Genomic DNA, 27,131 nt, shown 5'->3' with positions numbered 1-27,131 from the left:
GGTGAGATTGTGAGTCAACAACCTCTCAGCATGTTCAGTGGTTGTAGATATATTTCATCTACAGAAACATCATCATCATCAGGGTGCAAAATCCTGGGGGGACAGGGGGGATTTGGCCCACCACCAACAATCTTGGCCTCAAAAATCCCCCCACCAAAACTTTTGGGGGGGAGACTTTTTGTTACCGCAAACAAAAGATAAGCAATTACTTTCAATTTCAAATATAATATCGAAAACACACAATTTAGTGTAGTTGTGAGTATTGAATGCTTTCTCTCTCAAGAGATTATTAAGAAATCAACATCAATATGCACAATAAAAGTAAAACAAGAATGCAAGAAAATAATAACTGTGAAATGTAATTGATTTATACTAACATAAACACAAACTAAACAAAAATTTACACATAATAAAACCACTTAAACTATTTCATAATTTATTAACATCTTTAACCAGTTAGTAAAGGAATTATTTAGCTGCTGTACAATATCTGATATGTATAAAAGCAACATTAATTTCCTTCATCCTCATGTAATTAATAATAATAATATATTTTTAATTGAGTAATTTATTTTTACTTTTAATAACATTACAAATGTGTATATCATATAATTTACACATATGTTTGTGGGGGAGGGGGTTTGTAGAGTAAGAACTTTCTCCCCCCACCAGTTTTCAATGATTTTGCACCCTGATCATCATTTATCATGCTATGGCTCACTTTGGACCTTAGCTTCCATTTCTTGTACTCTCCAATCTAATCTTTGCCTCTGCCTTCTTGTTATGTCTTTACCCATTGCTTGATCTTGTTTCACTTTTGACTATCACTCTGTAGCTGTGAAATTTTAGCTTTTTTTAAACAAGGATATGTTGTTGACTTCCTTCTCCTAACCATAAACTTGGAGGATAAGGATTTTTGTGTTATTTAACCCATGCCCAAGCCAGAACTGAAGCCTGGGAACTTCCATGGTGAGGTTGAGAGTTGAAAGTTTGACTGCACTTCCTGTTCCTGTTTTCCATTCACCCAGCATACATTAATTTTTCAGGCACTGGAAACTTACCTTCATCCTCTCTCGATGTGGGAGTAGGTTTCATTTGACAGAACTGGTTGAGTTGCAGAGAACATTTATGAATTTAGTCCAGGCATGAAGAGTGGCTTTGAAGTTCATACCAAGCTATAGAAAAATATACTTTACTAAAGTAAAAGGTTTCGTGCACAATATGAAAAATGTACGTTGTTTGAATATCTGTAGCTAAGAAACTTACTGGATAACTCTTTTCATCCTTCCCAATGTTGATGGAATAGATTCGCTGGAACACACACAATGCTTCTTTCTGATGGCCATGAGTGACTAAAAATTTAGGACTTTCTGGCAGCAGCAGTAGAAGACATGCAACAATGAAGCTAGGCCCAGCACAAAGTAATAGAAAAATCCTCCATGAATTAAATTTGAAGGTCTCTGTTGAAAATCCAATATCAAGTGGAATAATCATCCAAGCCATACCTGAAAAAGTCATGGAAGAAATCAAATAACTCATTACAATGGTGAACAAGTTCAATATCATAAAATAAGTAATGCTATTTGTGCATTATTCTTTTTGGGTTTTAGTCAATTTTCAGATTTTAGATGACAACATAGGAGCAAACATTTGCAAACAATGACATGCACAGGAAGCCCCAAGTAACCAAAAGTGGTTGGCCGAATGTTGGGCCAACCATACTGAAAATGGTTGGCCAACAGTTGGCTCAACGCAAGAACATACCGTTGGCCAATGGTAATTTTCGCTGTGGTTCTAACATTGGGCCAATGTATGGTTTTACTACGTTGGCCCAACGTATGGTTTTACTACGATGGCCCAACATATGGTTTTACGTTGTCCCAACATACTGAAAACTAAAGCATGGATAGGTTTGTTTTCTGATATAAAATTACATAATTAATTGTCAGGCCAAATGTAAACAATAGTTCAAGTTATTTATGAAAGTAATAAAAATACACAGCACTTTGTCAGCCACATGGTATCATTGTTTTCAAGGCACCATAACATCAAGTGATAGCACAAAAACCTTCTAGAGTATACTCAGTTTTCCACCTTTCATGGAATTTAGTCTTGACATAACATTGCTGAACCACTTTCACAATAATACCTGTAAGAATGTTCTTGTTCTACTACAGCAAAAGAGACAAACAATAAGCAATTCCCAACACATTTTTCATCCATGGCGGCTGACAAAGGACTGGTGAGTGATTGCAAGTTAAAGATAGCTTCCACTTTCATTAAAAATATATTTTATATTTCCAGTATGTGCTGTGACTGAAATATTCGAAAAGAAACACTGTTACATGTCACATATTTTACACTCGAGAATTTTCATCCTTCTCCTGAAAGTTTTCTTAGCATTAAAAAGTTTTTTCTAAAACTAATTTTGACTCACGTTTCCATGGTTGGGCAAACGTTGGCAACCACCATTGGCCCAACGTCAATTTGCCAACCAACGTAAAGCTAACTTTTCCCATGTAAAAACTGATGTTGGCCCAACAGTGGTGGTTACTTCGGGTGATGGTGATTATACTGCACTGGCTCATTTTTCTAAATAAAAGTTATCTGATATGTAGAAAATATTGTCAAATATACAGGGATGGCACCCCTCCAGTTCTAGTACCTGAAAACTGAATGTGGTAGGCAAGACAAAGTGGAAGAGACGGGAACCTTGTGTTACCATAACCCACTAAAAATCCGTTTGGCCCACCTTGTTGTCAAAATGTAATAAGCCATCATAAAAATACCATCATGATAAAAGGAAAATGCAAATGTATAGGTAATGATAAATATGATGGATAGTCCTAGAAGATTCAAATCCGAAATGTCTGGTTTCTGAGTGTGCTCTACCAAACTCTGAATCATGGAAGTATGAATGTAAAATTTAACACATTTACAATGCAACATTGAATTTGTATGGGTGTTATTTCTGAGTAAACAAAAAATGATCTATCAGACAATTCGATTATTGATGGCGGGGAAAGAACTTCCGGTTTGGCGAATTTTCCAATGTAAACAAGTGGAATACAGATAGTCACCAAGCTTATCTTCTTATAGACGGTGTTAAAGGTGGAGCTACTGCGGAGCATGCGCACTCGTCTGGTCCCCCTCGAACATCCGGTTACGCTTACGGTGCTATGGATGAACGTTAATATGAAAGAGCAAAGTGGAGATTCTTTTACAAGGAAATATGGTGTCAGCTGTGTAGCATATGGTTGTACAGTTCGATCGGGAACAAATCTATTGAGTCAAGTATCACTTCGTAGGTTTTCGACGACGTAGAGAGACGAAACCTGTTCATACAAGCAGAACGAAGAAAGGATTGGTATCCGGAAAGGATTTGTACGACTTGCATTTTGTTACAAACATGTTGATCGTTTATCTGCGTATTGCGTTGTGTTGAAAAGCACGCCTCTTAGTGAGGTTTCAAACCTAAGCGACACGCGACAGCAGTGGTTCGTACCGAAGTGACAAGCGGCACAGGCCCATTTCAGGGGCGCCGACTTGTCAAAAAATTGGGGGGGGGCTCTGATCACTGAAATAAATTAAATTAATGAATGACTCACTCTCTTCCTTTATTAAGTTTTGGCCTCAGTGTTCGGAATCTCGTAAAAGCCCATGAATTCCTCAAAAATATCAAATTTTTTATTCACAGTTCGAATGCAGAATATTAATCTTAATTGTCCACGGATGGATATGTCACAAGTTTCGTCAACCATAATAGCAAAATATTCCCGACTTTTAATATCTGGTACCACGGAGCGCAAAACAGATCTCCCTAACATATCAATGATCTCGTTCTGAATGTCATGTGTAGTGTTGCCCACGAGACGAGACTTTGGCCTGTCTCGTCTCGTGGAAATGCTGTCTCGTCTCGAAAATATTCGTTTGTCTCATGACACATGGTCAATCTCGTCTCGTCTCGAATTTTTAAAAGCCTGTCCCGTCTCGTCCCGTGGGCAACACTAGTCATGTGAGAGTCATTTGTAGCCCGAAGCCCCGAATGTCCCATCCACTACCCTAGTTCATGCACATCGTCTTTTGAAACTCTTTTTAGTAAACATTTTAACAATACTCATAATTACATACTAAGTATAAAGTAATAAGTCAGGTGTTTTGCTGTCTCTGGTCATAGCCCCCCCCCCCCAAAGTTGATGCTTTAGCGGTCTCAGCCCCCCAAAGTTGATGGTCTAGAACATTTCAAATATGTATTGAAAGTTAAGTTCATGTGGCACAATTCAGAGCAAACTTTACAAGAGAAGCAAAATAATACATTAGATCCTCTTAAGCAAAATTATTTGGGGGGCTCTGCTCCCTCATCGTTAACATGGGGGGGGGGGGGCTCGAGCCCTCCCAAGCCCCATGGAGTCGGCGCCTATGGCCCATTTAGTCTATAAATAAGCATTTACCGCTCATGGGAAATCAAGTCTCAGGCGGCACAATACGGGAATCTGAGCGACACGTGCAGCTTGTCGTGTCGCTTCGGTTCGAAAAATTTCATTGATCACTGAGGATTCACTTTTAAGTGGCACGGAGATTGAACACCGAAGCGACAAGCAACAGCCCCTTTATTCTAAAGGGAACAATTCACCTTGCATACGAGTACAACAGACCGACGCGACACGATGCATGGTACTGAGAAAACAACAGCCCAGTCCAAGCGACACGTGCATTTTCTCTTGGTGAATTGGTTCGAAAGGAAGCTTTCAGACTGCAGCGATATGTGTCTCTTGGAAATCAACATTCAAAAATGTTCCGAATTAAAGAGACACGACAAATTGCAGGTGTCGTTTGTCGCTCGGAATGGGCCGTTTTATCAATACCGTGCATTGTGTTGACCCAGCTTGTTACTTGCGCAAGCGTGACTGGTGAATGGTTTGCTGTAGATCGAATGCTTCTGTGCGAAATCCCGATATCGCTTGTCGCTTCAGTCTGAAAACTCCCTTGTTGCTTGAAGTAAATTCATGGAAGTGAAAGTGGCATGCCATGTCATAGGTTTTCCCTAAATCCCTCAGGCGGAAAGGCGACGTTGAAAGCACATATATTTACTAGCATTTGATATGTGTCATTTCATTACTTCTGCAGATTTGCTGGCAAAGATTCACTTAAGCATACTTTATAATATAATAATATAACTAGTTTTATAGAATTATCTTTCCTCAGTTTTGCATTTACAAAATAATTTACTATATCTAAACTTTCGTACGTTTTGAGTTCGTCGTGCGTGTACATGAGATACTTGTATGTAGTATGCTATACAACTGGCGGCCGCAAAGACACGTCATATTTTAATAATCTGCTCAAAGTTGATCATCCGACGGATTCTAGACGTCCACTCCTTCATAGTAGAACTTTAGCAAATGCCTTTCTTGACTATCGTCGCACAACTGATGAAAACAAGCGCCCATTTCTTACTTCGTATGCCGGTGAATCTGCACTGGTAACAACGGGGACTGGCCTAAACCAGAAGTTCCGGGGGGACCTAGCAAGACCTCACCAATGTTTATGTTTACATTTTTAACACGGTCTTACCGGAAACAAAATGGGTCACTTGAAATTTTTGAGTGATGTAGAGAAACAAAGGTACCTAGAAAAGATTGGCAATTTCCTAGATCGTTTAGATGCTGATATAAGGGATAATACTAATATTTTCCAAGGCAATGTTGATCTTCTACCATCAATTTCGTTTTTAAAAAGACTTCTCAAAGTTGAAATGAAGCTCGATCACAACAGTAAAATAAATAATAATAATTACTACGGTTAAAATTATTGTTATACACTAATAATACCTAACAGTTGCTGCGATTGTGTCCCAAAACCGGGCGAGAAAGGTACCAAAACTGCGGGGGGGGGGGGGGTCAAATACAGTATATTTCCCTTTGTAGATAAGGTTTAGCATAGTGCGGGGGCAAAAGTGGCGAAAATGGGGGGCAACTGTCCCCGTAATCACCGCCACTACCTAATTAAATAAATTTTATACGAATTTTATTATTGTTGTTGTTTAATATTATCATGATATTCGATCCACAAGCCGAGTGAATATCCAGCACAACTATTTTCTATTAATACTTTTACATTTCATAGTTACGATACTGAAATACACAGTTATTGTATTTTGTTATTAACTTTTGCAAGTGTCGTTCAAGAAAGGACTTTAGAAGTTAGAAAAAATACTCACAAAGTTTATATTGTGTTACGTCATCTAAAATTATAATTTTTCGAATTCTGAAAACTGTGGAACCATTTATTCTTTGAATTAAATGGTAGAATAATCCTGGTTCCTGTATTTTTCACTATTTTTTCTATCTAATGCATATTTTACTCTGGTCGAATACTAACCAAGTGAACTTTATTTCTGTTATAAACAATAAAAATAACAAACTTCCTGCTTTTTTGCAACTTGAAATGAAGGATTCCAATTTCCAGAAGGGGGGGGGGAGGAGGGGTCGACTGACCTACCGACGCCCATGGAGAGAGCACTTATCAACAACCAAAAGGCAAATGCGTTATGATTATAAATAGTTTCATATTTTAAATGTAATCAACACATGTGGGTTGGACAATTATAATTTTCTAAACGCGTAAAATGGGCGCTATTCCGGATGTTTACATTTCTGCACTTGCTTGGCTACACTTCCGGTTTTGAAAAGAATAACATTGAAATCAAAGGTGTAAAGGCAGTGTCTTCGGAAAAGGTGACAATATTTGTGTGGCTTTTGGTTTTAACATGAGATTGGAAACAAACTATTGTTCTCAGGTATCTATGCATCGTTTTCAGACAGACCCGATATGTAAAAATCAGTGGATTGAGGAGGTAAAGCGAAAAGATTGGACGCACACTCGAGGAATAGCTCTGCAGTCGGCACTTCATAAAATCAAATGAAAATATTTTACGTCTTTCTAAAATTATAATTGTGTGATGCATATGGGTTGACTAAATTTAAAAGTTGGAACTATTTATAATCATATTATAACGCATTTGCCTTTTGGTTGTTGATAAGCGCTCTCTCCATGGGCGTCGGTAGGTCAGTCGACCCCTCTCCCCGGAAACTGGCATCCTTTATTTCAAGTTGCAAAAAAGCAGGAAGTTTGTTATTTTTATTGTTAATGACAGAAATAAAGTTCACTTGGTTAGTATTCGAACAGAATAATCAACATAAAATATGCATTAGATCGAAAAAATGAGTGAAAAATACAGGAACCAAGCTATATTTTCATATTCTACCATTTAATCCAAAGAATACATGGTTCCACAGTTTTCAGAATTCGAAAAATTATAATTTTAGATTTAAACTTTGTGAGTATTACTTTCTAACTTCTAAAGTTCTTTCTTGAACGACACTTGCAAAAGTTAATAACAAAATACAATAACTGCGCATTTCAGTATAGTAACTATGAAATGTAAAATTATTAATGGAAAATACTTGTGCTGGATATTCACTCGGCTTGTGGATCGAATAGCATGATAATAATAAACAACAACAATAATAATAACATTCGATATATTATTAGTGTATAATAATAATTTTAACCGTAGTAATTATTATTATTTCTTTTACTGTTGTAATCGAAGTATTTCAATGTTTATAATTAATGTAAGCTTCATTTTAACCTAGAGAAGTCTTTTCAAAAACGAAACTGATCGTAGAAGATCAACATTGCCTTGGAAAATATTAGTATTATCCCTTATATCTGTTTCCAAAGGATCAATGAAATTGCCAATCTTTTCTAGGTACCTTTGTTTCTCTATATCACTCAAAAATTTCAAGTGATCATGTTTCCGATGTTTTATAAGAAAATAAGCTCGGTGACCATATGTATTCCATTTGTTTACATTGGAAAATTCGCCAAACCGGAAGTTCTTTCCCCGCCATCAATAATCGAATTGTCTTATCGATCATTTTTTGTTTACTCAGGAATAACCCCTATATTTTCATTTGATTTGAAGTTCCGACTGCAGAGCCTACTCCCTCGTGTTTGTGTCCAATCTTTTCGCTTTACTGCCTAAATCCACTGATTTTTCTGTATTGGGTCTGTCTGAAAACGATGCATAGATACCTGAGAACAATTGTTTGTTCCCTATCTCATGTTGAAACCAAAAGTCACACAAATATTGTCGTCTTTTCAGAAGACACTGCCTTTACACCATTGAATTCAATGTCATTCTTTTCAAAACCGGAAGTGCAGTCCCCGCCAGCGCCAGGAAGCACAGAAATATAATCATCCGGTGAATAGCGCCCATAATTTGTTTTGACTCCAATACTTAAACTTTGAAGTATTGCGTAATATATTCTATCTTCGTTTGGATCATTTACAATCATGTTACGAATATAAAAATATATTTTTCTTTGAAAATATAGTCTACCAAAATTTTCGACAACCATCCAATTGCGTACCCACAACAGAAAGTCTCTCACTGCCACTGAATTGTCTAACTGTAGATATAAAAAAGACTTCATATCCGCTCAGTCAAGCAGTCCCAAGGAATTTGGTAAGTAGGTTACTTTTCTATAAAGCCAGTCTTATACTTTGCAATCTCGTCCTGCGCTTTTATTTTTAAGGAAAGTTGGAAGAAAGTGGTATATAACCTCCCCCTACCCTCTCTGGGCATGTCATTGACTCCCACCCCTGGACTAATAAACTGGATTGTTGTAATGTGTGTGTGTGAGGGGGGGGCGGACAGGACGGGATATGATCGTAAGAGAGATTATGTCCTATATTTTGCCATCACTTCCTGCTTTTGACGTTTTTTTCTTAGGATTGCTGAGCCTAAGGGTCTACAGTATGACCCCACCAACTTCCCTTGCGCACAAAACCGTATCAATCCCTAAGATTGTATATTTATTTTTATTAAAGTCTCTCTGAACGCTTCACGTTGACCAGGGCATTCACTTGTTTTTCTCAGTTGTCTCAACCTCTGAGGCATGTTTACAATGCATTGTGTTGTGCCATGCAAACCTCCTGAGCATTCAGGAAACAGGTAATACTTCTGGTTATAGAGTCAGCGGTTTGCATGGTAGCAATTAAATAACACGATTCGGCATAGAGGAAGAGCTCGATGGCCTAGGAATACAGAGGTGAGACAAGCTGAGAGGAGACTGACTTTTGGGATTGAGTGGGGAGAGACGAGGTGGTCAGCAAGGCAGTAGGTCAGAAGTGGAACGACGCTCTGGTCGACGAATTGGAGAAGCTTACAGAGGACTTCGCTTATTTGATTCAGCTAAAGACTTCAGATAGACAGGTAATTATCCTACACCCAGCCATGATTCAGGTTCAACGGTTCACAAAGCCCAACGAGTGACCATTGTCTTTTCTGTAGTTTAGTTCCTTAGTGTGATTTTGTACCTTTCGCATTGCCAAGCGTTAACTCGTCATGCCAATGACGAGTGGTCTCATCAAGATGATGAATGATGAGTTATTTACATCACCCATTGATTAATTGGTTAACAGTTTAGGTATTCATAAGATCCTACGAACTTTAAGGTTCGTTACGTGGTGGATTTGCTGGGGCTTCTCATGCATTTTTTCGGAAATGCGATGAGAAAATAGCTCGTTACGTGGTGGAGATACGTGGGCCTTTTCATTTCTTTCAGAAATGAAAAGAAATTGTTAACCTATTCAACCCCACCCCAAATTTCGTTACGTGGTGAAGATTTGGACTTCTCATCCATTTCCTCGGAAATGCAATGAGAAAATAGAATGTTATCAAGTTGAGGTTTCAACAATTAATTTTAAATTCAACCCCACCCCAAAATTTTGCTAACTTGTTTAGTTTTTTTTTTGGTATGTCCTTGCCACAATTGATTTTGAAAATACATAGGGATTAAAGTTTTTCTTTACATTCATGGGGGGAGAAGAATTTATATGCCATGATAGATGTTTAGTCTAACATGAGGATGAATGCGATGAAATTTATCGACCTCGAGTCTGGGTCGGTAATCAGCGAAATGTAGAATGCGGAGGAACCTGCGCCCTAGCTCCGTCGCGGTTACCCACGTCGGGCTGGCGCTTTGATATCAGGAGCGTCCGGCATTCCGCGTGGCGGAAGGTTCGATGTCGGATTTTAGGGAGGCCCATTTCATCAAAAATGTGGCCGCCCCAGGGACGTCCGTGGACGATTCCCTATCAATCTGCTCCTGGTAGCTCTGTGGTTCACTCACGAACCCGGTACCATGGTTACGACAAATTCCCACCTGGGAAATTTTTACCATCCAGAATTTTAAATAAGGAATAAGGAAAAGGCATTTAGATTTGATGATTTCTTGCATTGACAGTGATTTTAGAATTTTTATTTTAACTTGATCTTGGATACGAAAATTATCACAACGTTGGTTATGAGGATGCAGTAAGCTACAGTAAACAGGAAACGATTTTACCCTTAACATTTTAATTAATTAACAACGTGGATTAAAAGTGGATTTTAAAGTTATACCATGAATGAGGAAAATAAATTAGAGTTTATTGACTCTGACTCAGTGGCACTATGGTGCATTTTAACGAGTCATGGCACAGAGTATGCTTGTTTGAGTCAATATTTTGTTATTGTTATTATTATTAATTGAGATTCCTTAAAAGTTTAATTTAAATTTGGTTTAAAACTGACCGTAACTTGTAAAGGATTTAGAATGCTTGAACTATGACTGCTAAGACTTTTGCAACGAGGATATTACATTTTATACATATATAGTTTTGGGAACGAATAAGGCCCCGAGGACCACTCATTTATATTCTTAATGACTGAAGTCTCCTAGCACCTCATGAAGGGAGCTTAGATTAAGGAGATAGTCAAGTTTATACGAGATAGTCACTTGCTTTACGTTACCTTAACTTACGCATACATTGCCTGAAAATTTTAATTCATGTTAATATGTAAAGAGACGAAACGCTAATTATATTCCTCGACACGCTGTACAATGTTCGTACCGTGATTTAGGATATAAACCGCCGAATTAATTAAAAGTTCTAGTTGAGAAGTAATAGATGTATAAATAGGCTGCAGTGACGAGAGATGTCCGTACACAGGTAAGCAGTTGTGACGAGAATGAGTCCGTACACATATATACATATACTTATATGCTTTAAGCAAAGTTAGGCACAGCCAACTTATTTTGAATAACTAGAAGAGGATTAGGAGAGCATCACACGGCATGGACGTTTCTCACATATTAACGAGATTTTTTTGTTAGTATATATTTATATTTTTTTTTTCCTGTCCGAAACAATGTTTCGTTTGACAGTTGAATATTTATCCTTAGCACGTTGTAGTTTCGAACATTAAAAACTTTAAAATGTAGTTTGTTTTAAATTTTAAAATATAAATATTAATATTTTGCTCCAAGTTACGGTATTTATTAAAGTGAAACAGGTCTAATATTTTAAATCCACTCGCGTGACATAATAATAATTTATAATAAAATGGCACTAATAATATTAAAGGTTAAAAGCAGACTTATTATTTACTAATGTGCCTTAGGCACAAAAGTTTTTTGCAGTATGTAATAATACTAGCTCAGCGAATACATCACTAGAATTTTATAGTTACTCTTCAGAAGAAGGTATATAATTATATTAGCAAAGTTTATTTTAAGCGCCAGTTATGAGAATATTTATATTATATGAATATGTAGACGTCGACGTCAAATTTTTGCGATCCAATAACAAGTATTTTCCTTCGGATATTGGATTGCAACCAATAATCCTGGAAATCCATTCTGCCATCGCAGAATGATAATGATTAAACCACAACGGTTTTAGTTGCTAACTTTGCCACAATAATATGCTAAGCATATAAACTGCCACTGGTAGGTACAATAAATGTAACAGAGTTTTAAAAAAAGGAATCATAATTATTTTAAGGCAAGAAGGGATTGATGTGAAGGTACATTTCACAGCGGTTCGAATAACATTTTAAACTGTAGGTCCAGTCCATCCAGACTAGCTTATCTGAGCATGAAGTGTACTTAAAACAAACTTTGACTTTCAGGAAAATTATTCTTTTCAGCAACTGAATTACTGGCTGGAATGAAAGGGAGGGGGCGTAAAGTGGACCGAATGCCTTTACCCCTATAAATCCTCAGTTACCTTGTCATAATGCCATTACTTTGTAATCAAGGTCTCTCTGGTTCAATCACCAGCTAACTGTTTGTAGGTTGTCTTTCACTTTAAACTGTGGGTCCAATCAGGGCCGGTTTTAAAGTGTTGGCGCCACTAGCGTAGGAAGTAATCTTTTCTCGGAGGTGGCTATACTTGTAAAGGTGCATATTATATAGCTGCATTCTAGGAGTTGGCGAGATTCACAATAAAATATTTTTAATTACCATTTTTAACCTTCATTTTAATAGCCGTTCGAACACAAAAATGATAATCGGAGGTTGTGTGCATTTACCACTTTGGTTTTTGCAAAGTTCTTTGCAGCTTTCGATTGAAAATTTTGATTTCAAAATTTCGGGATGTAGCCAGGGGCTTAAGGTTTGGATTTTTGTGCTCAAGGAACCTGGCAACATTGGAACTCAGTTGAGACTTTCTGGTGTAAATTTCGTTTCCCTACAAAACGGGTTATTTGAAAACATGGTGAACAAAGCAAGGATTTGTGCAAGTCTTGAATAAAAAAATCATTATATATCTACTAAGATGAAATCAGACAACTATTTATGTTAAATATCGTGTTGCATGCTGTTCTCTTGATATTCTTTGTGAAAACTATAAGTCTGACATTGTGCTGAGTAATTCATCTACCAGACGGAATATATTACAGCCATTTCATAACTGTCACTCAACTAGTGCGAGCAAGATTCATGAATTCTGAAATATCAAGGTCAGTTCCGATTTCCGTTGTTTCTGGTTGTTGCAGTTCAACAGGAATTATGCGATCCCTCTCACAAAGTACAGTAATATTTGGAAAAACATAGTAGCCTCACATCTGGGGAATAGAAACTGCAGGGAAACAGTTCAATTAGTGGCCCTGACAGAATTTCCGCAGTCTACGAAAAATGTTCTTTTAACATAGTTACACATTTTTACATATTCAGGTGATTTATCTACATGATATTTCGCAAGCTTTGGCTACATAAAAATCCGGGCCTTGGAATGAGTGTTGATCAACGAGAAGATGAGGTAGACGTATTTTACAAGAGTCTGGCAATGTCGGTGAAAAAATTGCCACGGCATTTACAGTCACAGGCAAAACTTCAATCCCTGCAAATAGTGACGGAACTGGGAAGTCAAGCCACTAATGAGACTGCGAGTGTGTGGAAAATATTGTGTTTATAGCTATCATAATCCAAAAATTCGATTTAAATTCATGAAATATTGATAAATGCTATCAATAAAACATTCGTCTCTGATGATTGTATTCATTATTAGAAGTACGATAATTATATTGATTGTAAACAATTTTGTATTTTACTGTTTTTGAAGGTAATTTCTGAATATCTTCCTTAAGAGCCCGTATCAGCGTCGCTCGAAAAAAGCAGCGGACAGATGTCATTTATTCTTCCTAGTCTTACAATATTGATTCCATTTCCCCCTTCGAAGGCAAATCCATTGCATGGGAGACCTATTGAGACTTTGCTGGGGGGAGGGTTGCTCTGTCGAAAGAAGCAGACCACAAGGTTCCCTGTCCGCTACTCTCCCCCCACTCATGCAGGCCAGAGTCTGACCATAACGGACCTTTTTTTTTCAGCCCCTCACGTTTATAACCCCGACAGGTTTCCTGTGACAAGACAAAACATTTTTCCGAGTGTCTGAAAGAAGAAAAACACACATTGACGAACATCGCAATACAACTTACATGTAATAGAGCCAAGAACTATTTAGGGGAGGCGGGGTGGGTTGTCCAGGGAGTCCGAATCTTCCACGAGAGACTTACGAAGTACTAAAATTAAATAATGTAAATATATGCTTGTTTTGTTTAGCATCTGTCGTATAATCGAGAGAGGTGTATTTCCGTCAAACATATTCTAAGGGAAGGATTACATTGGGGTCAAACAACTTTGGATGACTGTATCAAATAAGATTTATGCACACCACTACTTAAGTAATATGCTTAAATATTAAATTAAGAGCTTTTCTTTTCGTCAAATGGATCTAACATCCCCTTTTTCGTTATTCAATAAATATTCAATTCCTTATCTGTTTCACAATCACCTTGCCAGGGCGGTTGTTTTTATACAAATTGAAGCGATCTTAACTATTCATGAGCTAGATAATGAATACGTGCGGTTATATTCCTATTCTTATGGCGTCTTTTTTCCATTCATGTAATAACAATATTAATTAATATTTTAATTATTAATTTAATATTACAGTTATTTTAATTTGTTTTTATTATTAGAACAAGGTACCAACATCACAGGCGTGCGCAGACCCTCTGATAAGGGGGGGGGCAAAAGCCTTGAAAATTCAGTCAGATCGGGAAAGAAAAACCTCATTTTATCTCACTGTTTTATTTTTTTGCATTGAAGTGATATATATATATATATATATATATATATACATAGGCATTAACATATTATTTAAATACATTACGTAATCTATTGATCCGCTCCTTCACAAACCAACAGCAAAAGATATATAGATTGTCTCTGAAAAGTGAGTGCACGTTTTCCTCCAAACCAAACTGTTATAACAGCAACTGTCTGAATTACTTATTTGCTCTTACTTTCTCTCTGGTAATTTACAATGTATTGGAGAAAAGAAACTGCGAGCGGAGCGAGCAAGAAAATTTTTCGATCCAAATTTTTGAAAGTTGAAAACAGTATTGATTTAATAGGACGCAAAAAATTTCATGGGACGGCATGGCATTCTCTTTTACAATTTTTCTCAATCAGATTGTTCGGCGCCCAGGGCGAAGACTGCAAGAAAAGCAGGTACCACGAGCGAAGCGAGAAAGAAATCTTTGATAAAGAAACGCTCCATCCGAAGTGTGAAGAATGTGACACCCATGGAAATTAGTTATGGACCAAATGTACCATCACCTGATATGACACCTTTGGAATATGATATTGCGAAGAAAAAACTATTGGCGTCTTTGCCTTCTACAGATGATGAAAGACAAGATCTGGAAAACCGAACTCTGCTTCAAAGAAATAGCCGAAGGGGGAAGTTGCTCCTTAATAGTCTCACTTAGAAATTTAGTGCAGAGGAATCTAATAACCGTTCTTAAACAACATTATGCTTTTATAGAAATAAAAGTAAATACTACTTTCAAACCTACGAAAGTTCCAAGTAACTACGTAAGGAAAGGGTAGTGTATTACTTCCTATGTAATTGGACTCTCCCACTAGCAAATTTCTTATTAACACCTCCACATATTTTATTCTTTAGTTGTATTATCTCTATGTGTCTGCAGAATAAATTGCCCATATATTGCACATGAATAAATTATGTGTAGTTCTTTTGAATTTGCGGTACTAAACTACGTTTATACGTACAATAGTCTTTGAACAGCAGAGATGGAAAATAAAGCGCCAGCAGAGAACAATGGTGCCACTGAAGTTGAAATTCATCTAATAAAGTGATTTTAGGTGGGTCGGGACACACACGACCCTGTTTTGTTCCCATCAATGTAATAAAAACAGTGAGATGGAATGAAGGCTTTATTTCGTCAGCTGAACTCTTATCAAGGCCCTTGCTCCCCATAATCGGAGGATCTGAGCACGCCTAAAATTCCTTATACAGAAATAGTGTTATTTGTCGTATATACAGAAAGTTGATTAATTTGCTTTATTTTACTTCGCTTTTTGTGCCACTTTTGGCCAATTTGCGAAGATGGGGATGATATGATGAAATTGATGAATGGACACTCACAAACATCCAAACATCCACGGCCAAGCCGGAATTCGAATCCGGGACCCCTGGCGTCGTAGCGCGATGTGCTAACCACTCCCCCACGGTGGCCGGCCCCAGAAAGTTGAAAGTGAATGAAATTTTTATGGTGTGTTTTGTATGGTCATTATCAATAGTAAGTCTGTCATATTATTGCACTAAATAATACCTTTGGAAAAGAAAAAACAACATATCATTAATGTATTTTATTTTAAATAAGACCTATGCCTAAAAGTATTTTTGTATATGATGACACAGAACTATCTTATGTTGTGATTTCTTTGGGTCTGACTGTAAGATATATACGTATATATATATATATATATATATATATATATATATATATATATATATATATATATATAATTGGTGATAAAATAACGCAGTGAAGTATTAAGTAAATATATTTTATCCCCCTACTTACAAATCATGAAAGGAGTCAAATTCGAAATTAAATTGAACGGGCGTTCAAAATGTTTAAAAATAGCACTATTTCCATAACAGATCATAAAGTATTTTTTTACCATTGACCTTCAGAAATATCTGAAACTGACAATGAACGTTCATTGAACTTATTTATGATCGACAGTTAAAAAGTCATTCATTTGCGTGACTGGTTGATAATCCACCACCAGATAGAATTTACACAATATTTACCTAAAAACTTTGGATAAAGTCACCTTCCCCCCTAAAAAAATCCCTTGGTAATGGACTTTCGTGTGCTCACAAAAAAAAGTTATAATTTGGCACAATTTTACTTTTGCAGGCAAACCTTTTGTAAAGGTGTACTTCAGTCTGTGCAACCAGCCCTTCCCATTTGTGAACAATATACTGGGGAAATTCCCCGTCCTTCACTGTTGTCATTGCACTACAACCCCATCGTGATTTAGTATTAGGATATAGCGTAGTGAAGAACTGTTTACAAGCATCGCCCAAACCATTGATTCTCCCCCAAAACGTTTCCCTGCCTTCTTTCTCTTTTCCTAGCTCTCAGCATGCGGTTTTCTTGGAAGACTGGCCGATTGTGAAAGGAAAAAGGGACGGCGGAGGAGTGTGGAGGGGGGGGGGGGGGTTGAGCGCGAGCGGTACAGAGGGGGAAACGGCTAGCGCGACCAGCTTAGAAAAGTCGAAGTTAAAATTTACATACATTGCTCTGTACGTCGAAAAACTACAGACATTCTAAAGAAAATTATGTAAGATCAGTTTCATTTCTTTGCTGTAGAAGAACAGTTGAAGCTTTCTTGTGCTTTAAAATGTTAATTTAAGTTATTACATACAATTGGCGAGCAAGTGAATTTTACGAAATTGAGATAAGGAAAACTACGTAATAAACAATGTATTTAAAAAAAGGCTTCGCGACATAACTAATTTCATATTTGATCTTTAACTCAGTAAAATTTAAATGCCACACACTTGACTGTTCGAGCACAGAAGGTCGACGCAAGAACCTATTTTTTAGATATCGTCACCAGCGGTGATACGGGCTCTTAATAACACACAAAACAAAATTAAATTGATTTATTCTTAAATGAAAAAATGTAGTGGAACTTCGTTTTATTGTGAGATATTTTGTAATTAAGTTGTAATGGTATCCTTCATTTATCCTTTTGTACATCTACTCTGTTCTCTTCCTTTTGCAGGTTTTTGGTCAACATTCTAATAACGCACTCCTTCATTTCTTTTTATTTAAAAATGTACAAACACATCTGTCTCAGGACGTGATCCATTGTAGATAGATAGCTCCAGCTGTCACCGTTGCATGCGTCTGCTGCACAAACGAAACTTCCTCACCCATGCGTCGGTAGCAAACAATCACTGCACGCAGCGAATCACATGCGACCATCGCACAAACGAAGCCGTGCCTTTAGGCACTGTGCTTTGGACTCCGACTGCGGGAGTTGGAGACCGCCTGGGTTGTCTCTGGGTTCTCGGCCAGTGTATAGGACCGGTGGCAACCCACCATCGTGAGAAAATTGGGGAGCTACAAGTGAGTAGCGTAACCCGGTGACGGATATCTCCTATAACGGCTGGGGATTCGACGTGTTGACCACACGTCACCCCATTACTGGTTGAAGATCTCCACAGGTAGGATGGACATTTCCACTCATTTTTTAAAAAAGCAATTTTAAAAACTACACCCTGAAAATATGACCCCTGCAACTTTTCGCGTTTCTCTGCGTTCAGTTTAAGGGGAAAACCAGACTTCCAAAGTTGCGAGGCTAGCGTTGCGCTGAAAAACACTCCCCGCCATGATTATTTGATTTGATTTGATGTTACAATTTTGGGTGCGTCAGCACTTAGGCTATTTTGCACCCGTCACATTATACGGGGTCCAGCCCCTTATCTTTACAAAAAACAACTCGAACGTTGCATAAGTAAAATCTTAAAAGCTTAAAATGTTCTGACTTCCGTTAAAAGCTGAGGCTGTAAAGGGCCCTCAGCACACACAAGGACAAAAGAACAGGACAACACACACAAAATTATACTGGCCAGAGTGCCAGTCGCCAGAGCCTCGTTCGTCTGCAAAAAGCAGTCCAGGGTGTACTAACGTGGAAGTGAGGTTGACAGTTGGGTGTACTACGTGGAAAATCACCCCTTACACCCCCCGCCATGATTAGGGTGACCAGACACATACATGTAAAAAGGAGGACAGAGCATGGTGCAAAAGGAGGACGAAGTCATAAAAAAGAGGACACCGCAAGAAATGGCAACTCATTTGCCATTACTCATAATTAGGGACGTGAAGTTTTCGTTTTATGTTCAACTGAATTTCGATGTTATTTTTTTACTGCAATTCGGTATTCTTTTTCGCGGTTTATGGCAAAATTCGGTGTTATTAATTTAAAATCGGTTATTTATACATGCATATTTACTGTTTCTTCTATGATGAAGATTTTCACATTGCTTTCGTTCTGGAAAATTAAGGCAAATTTTAGTTTTAATGACAAAAAAATAAATTTAAGGTTTACCTTTGTTAGGAATTACCAAATTTTTTCCATTTGGAAAGCTATTTCGTCTCATCAGCCAATAAATATGAAATGTTTATTGAATGATATCACCCAAATCTTTGAAAATAGTAATACATATAACTTTCTCCAACAATGCCAGGAAAATCCCTCTGCGACCTCAAATTAGGTGTTTTGAGTAAGCACACTCACATACACAACCTCTCCCCCTTCTCCCGAAACACAAAAGGTGCTTCTCCCTGAAAATTGTCCCGTTCCTAATAAATTTCCCTTCTGTGAAGATCCCCTCCACCCCCCCCCCCCCCGCGCCCCGAGCAAATTCTATTTCAGGAGGAGGTTAAATAGCCTACTGTCAGTCAGTACTTTTTGAACAAAATAAATTTTGTTATCCCTAGTTCATATTGCATATTTCGCGACGTTTTTCGTGTTAAAGTGCAAAATTCGGTGTTATTCTGAAAAATGGCATAATTCGAGTTATTTCGCGAGTCCGAAACACTGAAAACTTGCCTCCTTAATTTACCCAAATCCATTTTAGACACTTTATTGTGCTTTCTTCAAGTATTCGGTGTTATCGTTAAAACGAAAACTTTACGTCCCTACTCATAATTTAATCAATACATATCTGATGATTTTTTAAATAATTCCCTATTACCTTTAAGCAACGAAAGCATTCTCCTAATCGTATTATTTAACACATGACAATCACAACTAAGAATATCTATAGAATGCAATATCACCATAAGTGAATGCAAATGTGAAAAGTAAGCTTCGCTTTAACTTATTTCCAAAAAACAGAACTTAAATTTTAGGTGGTTTAGATTGTGTCAGGAAATATGATTTTAATGCCACGAACATTTTTGCACTCTTTCAACAGGAGGGGAAAGTGACAGCCACCTTACACTTTACCTCATATTCGTTTCTTCCATCCTCTAAAAGCTGAATATTTTCTTGCAAGATCATTGGTGAATTTACACTTTCGCTTCGTTATTTCATAAAAGTAAATATGACTTCATAATCAAAATTCTCACTACGCGTTTCTGTATCGTGTATGTATGACTCGAAAATGAACTGGTCGACCTCTGTGGTGGAGTGGTTCGAATTCCAGCCTGGGCATTGGTGTTCTTTGTGAGTGCCCCTTCATCAAAATCATCATATCATCCCTCATCCTCATCTTCGCGATTAGCAAAAGTGGCAGAAAAGGGAATTAAAATAAACCATATCAGTCAATCAAAAAGGAACTGCTCAAATTACATGTGTTTCACAAGTCTCAGATTGCGAAGCAACGAGTTACAATAATACACAGCTACTAATGACTAGGGGTGTGCTAGACAGAACATTTTTTTGGTCGGGACGGGGAATTTTTTTAAATCCCAACGTTCGGGACGGGTAAAATCTGCAATTTCCAGAGAAATTTTCAGGAACGGGTAATGATAAAAAATTCCCGACGCTGTGGAAATCGCGAATTTGACGTCATTTCCCTTTCTTTCGATTTCTGAAATAAAAGTTAACAATTTCAGAGAACATCAAGAATTAATCACTTTTTAAAACGACCATTTGGAAGTTCAGAACTGCTCGGGATCTCGAAATGTCTGGAAATCATTTCCTGAAGTCGGGATCTGGACGGGAATTTTTTAAACCGACTTTTCTGGATCCCGCACACCCCTACTAATGACTCAGTCGGGAAAGTGATCATGTTCAGCTCCCAGATGTTAGGTGAGCATTGCTCTCATGTTTAACTCGCCCCAAGTGATATGAATATCATTATGTGTGGAAGCATTTTCTATGCAGAACATTTGGTCGATGCTATACTCTTTCTAAAAAAGGAGGACATTTACCGATTTCTAAAAAATCCGCCCGGACGCCGGACAGACACCTAAAAAGGAGGACATGTCCGGATAAAAGAGGACGTCTGGTCACCCTAGCCATGATAATACGTCACGACTTAGGGAGAGCTCGTTTGTCGTCTGCTTCGAGCGTCCAGTTTACCGGGGGTAGCCCACGGTGAGCGAACGCGTGCAGCAGTATTGCAAATCTGTGTAGAGTTAAATAATGGAAGATGGAACGATAATGGAAGGCAAAGCTATGCTTTATAATAGTCATTCTTCTGTTAAATATCCCTGCTGCTCACGTGAAAGATAAATGAAAGAGTTCTGCTGTGTGCGTGTTTTCATCAAGTCACGAGAAAACTATTGCTTGTAAAATTGGTTACTGACCAAATTTTCAAAAATTAATTTTAAACTTATATTTATCGAAATTTACCATAAACCATGTAGTGCAAAATAAGAATTTTTCAATTCTTCACTTTACTTATAACGCCTATTTTTACTTTCTTTTCCATAAAGCAATTTCAGTCTGTGTTTCATTTCTGTTACGCAAATTATGATACAATATTTTTGTGCAGATAAGAGAAAATACACTGAGAAGATTACATCAGTTGCACAGTACATTTCAAAGCTAAGTTTATGTGTAAATATTCAAGGAAATAATGTATATACCATTATATCACATACTGAACAATATTTTGAATTTTGTACTGCGAAAAAAGCTGCCTCATCCCTTTCCCCGAAAGCATTAATTAATTGGTTCACAACCTCATCACTAGGGATTCTATCGTCTCTGTTTCGTAGGGCAATTCTCGTTCTAGTCTCAAGTCTCGAAAAATATAGAATTGACAACTTATGCAAAGGCTTATCGTACAAACTTTCACAGTGCATAGAGATCATAAAGACAAAACAACTTTTCTTAATTATTTTTTTGTTTGTTTGTTTGACTCCTAGTTTCAACGCTACGAGCCTTCTAAAACTGGATATTATCCTGCTTATACGTGTATGTGCAAACCAAACTGCCGATTCAGAATTACCACGAATGAACTGGCGTTGTAATTATTATACACAAAATTCATGATTTAACTGAGGAACACACATGTTCCAGGTTTGACTCTCGAGCTGGGCACGACTGTTCCTTTGTGAATGTCCTTTCATTGAAGTGGAAGTTGTTTGGTGGAGGAGGGTTGGTTTGCTCGAGTCTTTGGAGACAGTAGGCCTAAGGGGATACTTCTATTGTTAACGTTAGTGTTGCTCACGAGATGAAACATTTCCCGTCTCATCTCATAAAAGGAGACGGGAAAAGCGAATGTTTCGAAATGAGACGGGACAGACCAAAGTTTCGTCTCGTCTTGTCGGCGGGTTGGGTGATACTTAGATTGTGCTGGTTGGTGTTGGTGGCAGTGGGGGTGGGGGAGTTTCTCCTGCATACTGCTCGTAGTCATTGTCGCGATTACCCAAACGTGGGAAGAAATGTGACATTAGAGAAGATACATACTAACCATTAAGCAATATGACGGAAAAGCGACGTAAAGGTAGGGTAAATACATAAATTTGCCATATATATATTAACTAAAGAAAACTGTCGTTTACTGCAGGAAATTTAAAAACTCCGCGTACCTTTTTTTTTTTTTTTTTTTTTTTTTTTACCATATCACCTCTTATATTGAAGAAATTGGCGTGTAAACCCGAGTCTACTAAACGCAGGTTGCGAAATCCAGGGGGGAATTTTCTCCCCCACCAATGATCTTGTCCTGAAATTTCCCCCAACCAATCTCTTCCGGGGAGGAGAGTTTTTTTTTAAACAAGAAACATAAACAATTAATTTGGGATTCGAATATATTTGACTGGAATAATATTGAAAACGTACAAAAAGAACGGACAACAAAGAGCCTCATCTCTAAGAACACTGAACACAGCTATCCCCAGAACACATAAATAAGACCGACGTGTTATTTCTTCTCCATTTCTCATCGGCTTTCGTTAGCAACCGCGAAGTATATAAATATATTAATAAAACACGCATTAGCATTTATATGTGGATTTTATACAGGAAACTATTATCTTCTCTTAATGTATCTTAATTTTTGTCCCTCCCCCCTTAGGCAAATCATTATTCATAGCATCAGTAGTAGCTACATTAAAATCTTCAATTTGCAATTACATTTTGATTTAATTTCATTATTTAATAATTGACATATATTTAATGACATTATATATACGTGTGTGTGACTGTCTGCTGCTTCCCCCATCAATCTGCAGTGATTTCGACCCTGTCTAAACGTATTGTTATTTTAAAAATTGCGAAGAAAATATGACGAAAATAATTGTAATTCCAGAAAAGACATTTTTGTAACAATAATTTCTTGCCGGTCAGAACTTGTGTATTGGCAATGAACAAGGCTGTTCACGTGTCCAGCCATTGACTGTTACCTTACCAGTATTGTTTTGTCAGCCTAATGAAAACCCTGTACCGAGTGGCTGAATTATAGTAAATACTGCTATACTGTTAGGGTATAATTCATATCCAAGAAATGGAGCACACATTATTTTTGCACTGGAAGTTATAACAAGATATTTGTTTTACGCAGTAAGAAATGACTGTCGCTTGCACGGCCCATGCTAGTTTACGGGACGAGCAGAAGCCCTGCCTGCACGCATTTGTAAAGGATGACGTCAGGCCTGTCTACCCTGTGCAGAGGACGTTTTCAAATCTGTGACGTAGGAGATGAATTTCAGCAGCGTTTGAAGGCGTGTATCTCGAGAACAAAAACAAATATCGCCGAGATAAAAAAGGTAAAGTGCTCCCCTGTGCTTAGCACCACGCCATGAAGGCGTATAGGGGGTGTGGGGGTAACGCCCCACCGAGATATTTTGCACATCTCAGTTTGGTGTCATTATCAATAAAATAAATAGATTTAAAACGTTTTTCGTGTCATAGTGGAAATGTCCATTGTGGGAGGGAGACTGGCAGTTAGGAGATCTGCCTAGGCCCTTCAAGGGCTGTCGAGCCACGGGTTATATGTATGCATGTATGCATATATGTATGTATGTATGTATGTATGTATGTATGTATGTATGTATATGCATAAGATATTGTTTATATCGATCTTGCTTCCCCAAAATTATTCCAAGTTGGCACCAGTGTTTCATGAGTAATATGAAAAAATACTAAGATAAGAAGAACCTGTTTCTCTTTACCGACACAAATACGTAGTCGAGTACAGGCGTTCAGCACTTCTACTGTTACATTCCCCGATAGTGGTAATGAACGACAACACTCCTGTGACAGCTTTAAAGATACATAATCTATGTAACTTGTTATCTCACCTGCAACGAAAAGGTTTCCTAAAGTCCAGAATGCTGCCATGAAACTCAACATGGCACCTCGTTTTGATTTCGGCTGAAACTCTGCAAAATACGACCAGATGACAGGGCCGCTACCTCCGAGCCTGATCGAAAAAATAGAATATATTTATAAGCAGTAGTCAGTGTATTTCCAGTTACATTTAATTTTTAAGTTATATTGCTATTCCTTACGTATGGATAATACAGTGCATTAATATTAAAAGGCATATTCGTATCATTGCTTCCATTTATTTTCGCCCTTAGGTTCTACGTTTTTTAAGCGAGTGAGATTGTACTGCTTATACGTTAGTGCAGAATTCGTCAACTGCCTCTTTGGCGTTTCGTATTTCAATTATTGAATGTCGTATTCATAGGCCTTTGAATTTCACTTTACAGAAAGAAATAGGACAATGTCATTATTTTCCTCCATATCTTTATTTATAATTGCGTAGAAATTTTTTTTCAGTAGTTGAACGCCCCCTTAAGAAATAATCCAGGGCGAGCTTGTGCTGGAATTGCTTCAAACGAAGTAAACGAGCAAGATGAACAATTGGCCTGATAATGTTTTACATTCTACTATTCTTTACAAAATAGGTTATTGAGTGTTGATAACCATATTTGGGTGGGGTTCATGGATATTTCTGGAGGGGACATCAAGATGTTTGAGAGTTTGAAATATGTCAAATGGATATTTCTAAATTTAATTATAAGATTCACCTATTATTCGGGCAAAAGTTGACAACGGACATGAGATTGAAAGGACGCCATATTTTTTGCTTATGGCAACCAAATGACAGAAGCTGACACTTCACAAGGTACGCGCGTAACCGAACAAACCAATAATTTCAAAAATCAATATATCTAAGGCAAGTAAATATAATTTAATACTCACGCAGCCCCATTTAAAAACCGGAAGATCATAAATAGCATATAATTTTGGGAGAAACTTGATGCAATAATACATACACCATTCATCAATGAAATCACAATCAAAACTTTCTTCCTTCCTATGGAATCTGCGACTGATCCCCATACGTAAGCTCCTCCCATCATTCCTGTGGAGTAAAATATAACAAATAATTAGTTTTTTACATGTTATTTAACTTATTGTGTGTCCGTGACTGTACAATCTACATCACACATGAAGAAAATTCGATGCTAGGCTATTGAAGAGTGTGGACTGCTCTAATTTGTTAAAATAAGAATAAAAAAACTAGAGCCCGGATTTCTAAGCGCACTTAAAAGTCCCCAAGTCGGTAGGCAAAAATACACTATAGCATTATGTAAAAAGGCACGATAATACGCAATTAAAACTTGGAGAAGAAACGCAATAAGTGGCACTAAAAATAAATGATCACATAATAGACTTTAACTTTATGAACAATGAAAAGCCTAAAATTCAAAATCTGGCACTCAAAATTTACTGCTTCCCCATAACATTAACAAATATAATTTCCTAATATAGGCAGAAGAGTGTATGTACAATAGGGAGTGTACACACACTCAGCACGCGCGCGCGCGCCTGCTTATAAGATTTCAAAACAGAAAATAAATATATTACAAATCCTCTGTTCCAAAATCTTCTGAAAGTAAATGAATGTCATACTCAAATCTTACATTTCGCACACATTATTTCACTTTAGTCACATAATTTGTTTTTGTTTTTACATAGAACTGTTAATTACAAAGTAACAATTAAAGAGATATTGCTGCCTCCCACGGGCGCCCTTGCCTGAAATGATCTTCTGTAGTATATCCTACGACACTCTTCAGAGGAACAAAACAACAATTTGTTCATGTAGAACAAAATCTGTGTTCTATAAATAACAGGTGTAAGGCTTGTGTATTGTAAGATTCTTAACATCATATAACTTACCAACACGAGCGTATAGAGAGAAATAATGGTAGAGGTTCAACTTTCAGTATCGCAAGAATAATAACATTTTATTAGATATAATAATAATAACTATTGATATCCAGCTTGGTGGCCCAGCGTGTTAAGTGGTCGACTATTGACCTCGCCAGCGAAGTTTCCGGCTTCGAGTCCCAACGTGGGCATGGGTGTTCTTTTCAATTTCAGATAATCATTACTTATCCTTATGGTAGCAATTAACCAAAAACTTTGTGAACGGGTTTCCAATTATTATTATTATCATTAAACACTTCATAATTAATCAATAAAATATTTCTTTCTAAACAGTCTCAATGTATATTAACAATAACATTATTATCTTCCATTACTTTTATTACTTCAATTTTCATCTTTTGAAAATTATGTAACTGAATATATATTTTCATTTTTATATTTTAATTGTAGATAGTTTATACTTTCTTGCATAAATTCTGAACCATGCTGAGCTATTCGAGAAAACAATACTTTTACGTATATTCTTGAAGAATATAAGACTATCCATTATGTCTGTATGACGCCTCTAAACCATATCTGACTCCAGAGGGACAGGATTCGAATCCCGGCCTAGGAATAGGTGTTCTTTGGGAGTGTTCCTTCATCAGTTTCATCATATCATCATGATGGCACGGATTTTGATGACGTCATATTTTTTTCCTTATATAGTATGCACTACTCTTAGGTATTAACTTCCTGAATACGAACCTCTGGTTATATTATAAAAATGTGAATTTCATTGTGCATTTTCGTAATTTTTTCTATTTTTTAAGTTTTATGTAATTTTGTGGTTAATTTTTGTGTTTTACGTCCTTTTCTGGTCTTTTTTGAATAGCTAATTGCAAAAAAACGTAAATGCATTACGTTTCACTCACTCATTTTTAGCCAGGAACTAACATTTATCGCTTTGATGTCGGTAACAATGAAAACAAGAATTCTATCTACTGCAATAATTCTGAATAAAGTAAAATTTTTACACCTAAAATTCACATACACCTTGCAATTTCAGTTCTAACGTTACAGAAGTAAGAACTATGCCGTACTGTCATACCCTGAAATAAAGACATTTTAAAGTCATTTTTAGGTCATTTTATTCAAAGTTTAGGTCATTTTATACATCATTTTTCAGATATTTTTAGGTCATCAAAATCCGAACCCTGATCATCACTCATCCTCATCGTCGCGATTAACCAAAAGTGGCAGAAAAGCGACGCTAAGTAA

At 37.1% G+C, this 27,131-nt stretch overlaps 1 protein-coding gene across 1 annotated transcript in view; it reads right to left on the bottom strand.

Moving 5' to 3' along the window:
• Positions 1-27,131, bottom strand: part of LOC145985533 (synaptic vesicle glycoprotein 2B) — a 58,844-nt gene that overhangs the window by 12,460 nt on the left and 19,253 nt on the right. Inside the window, exons 5-7 of the mRNA XM_083119603.1 lie at positions 24,897-25,059; positions 23,987-24,108; positions 1,267-1,505 (exon numbers count right to left, since the gene is read on the bottom strand). Coding sequence (XP_082975729.1) covers positions 1,267-1,505; positions 23,987-24,108; positions 24,897-25,059 — 524 coding nt within the window. The remainder of the gene's footprint in view (positions 1-1,266; positions 1,506-23,986; positions 24,109-24,896; positions 25,060-27,131) is intronic.

The sequence above is a fragment of the Lepisma saccharinum genome, chromosome 3 (assembly GCF_977018435.1).
Source record: "Lepisma saccharinum chromosome 3, izLepSacc3.1, whole genome shotgun sequence".
Lineage (NCBI taxonomy): Eukaryota > Metazoa > Arthropoda > Insecta > Zygentoma > Lepismatidae > Lepisma > Lepisma saccharinum.
Note: the sequence above shows the minus strand (reverse complement) of the source record. Positions and strands in the feature narration are given on the sequence as shown.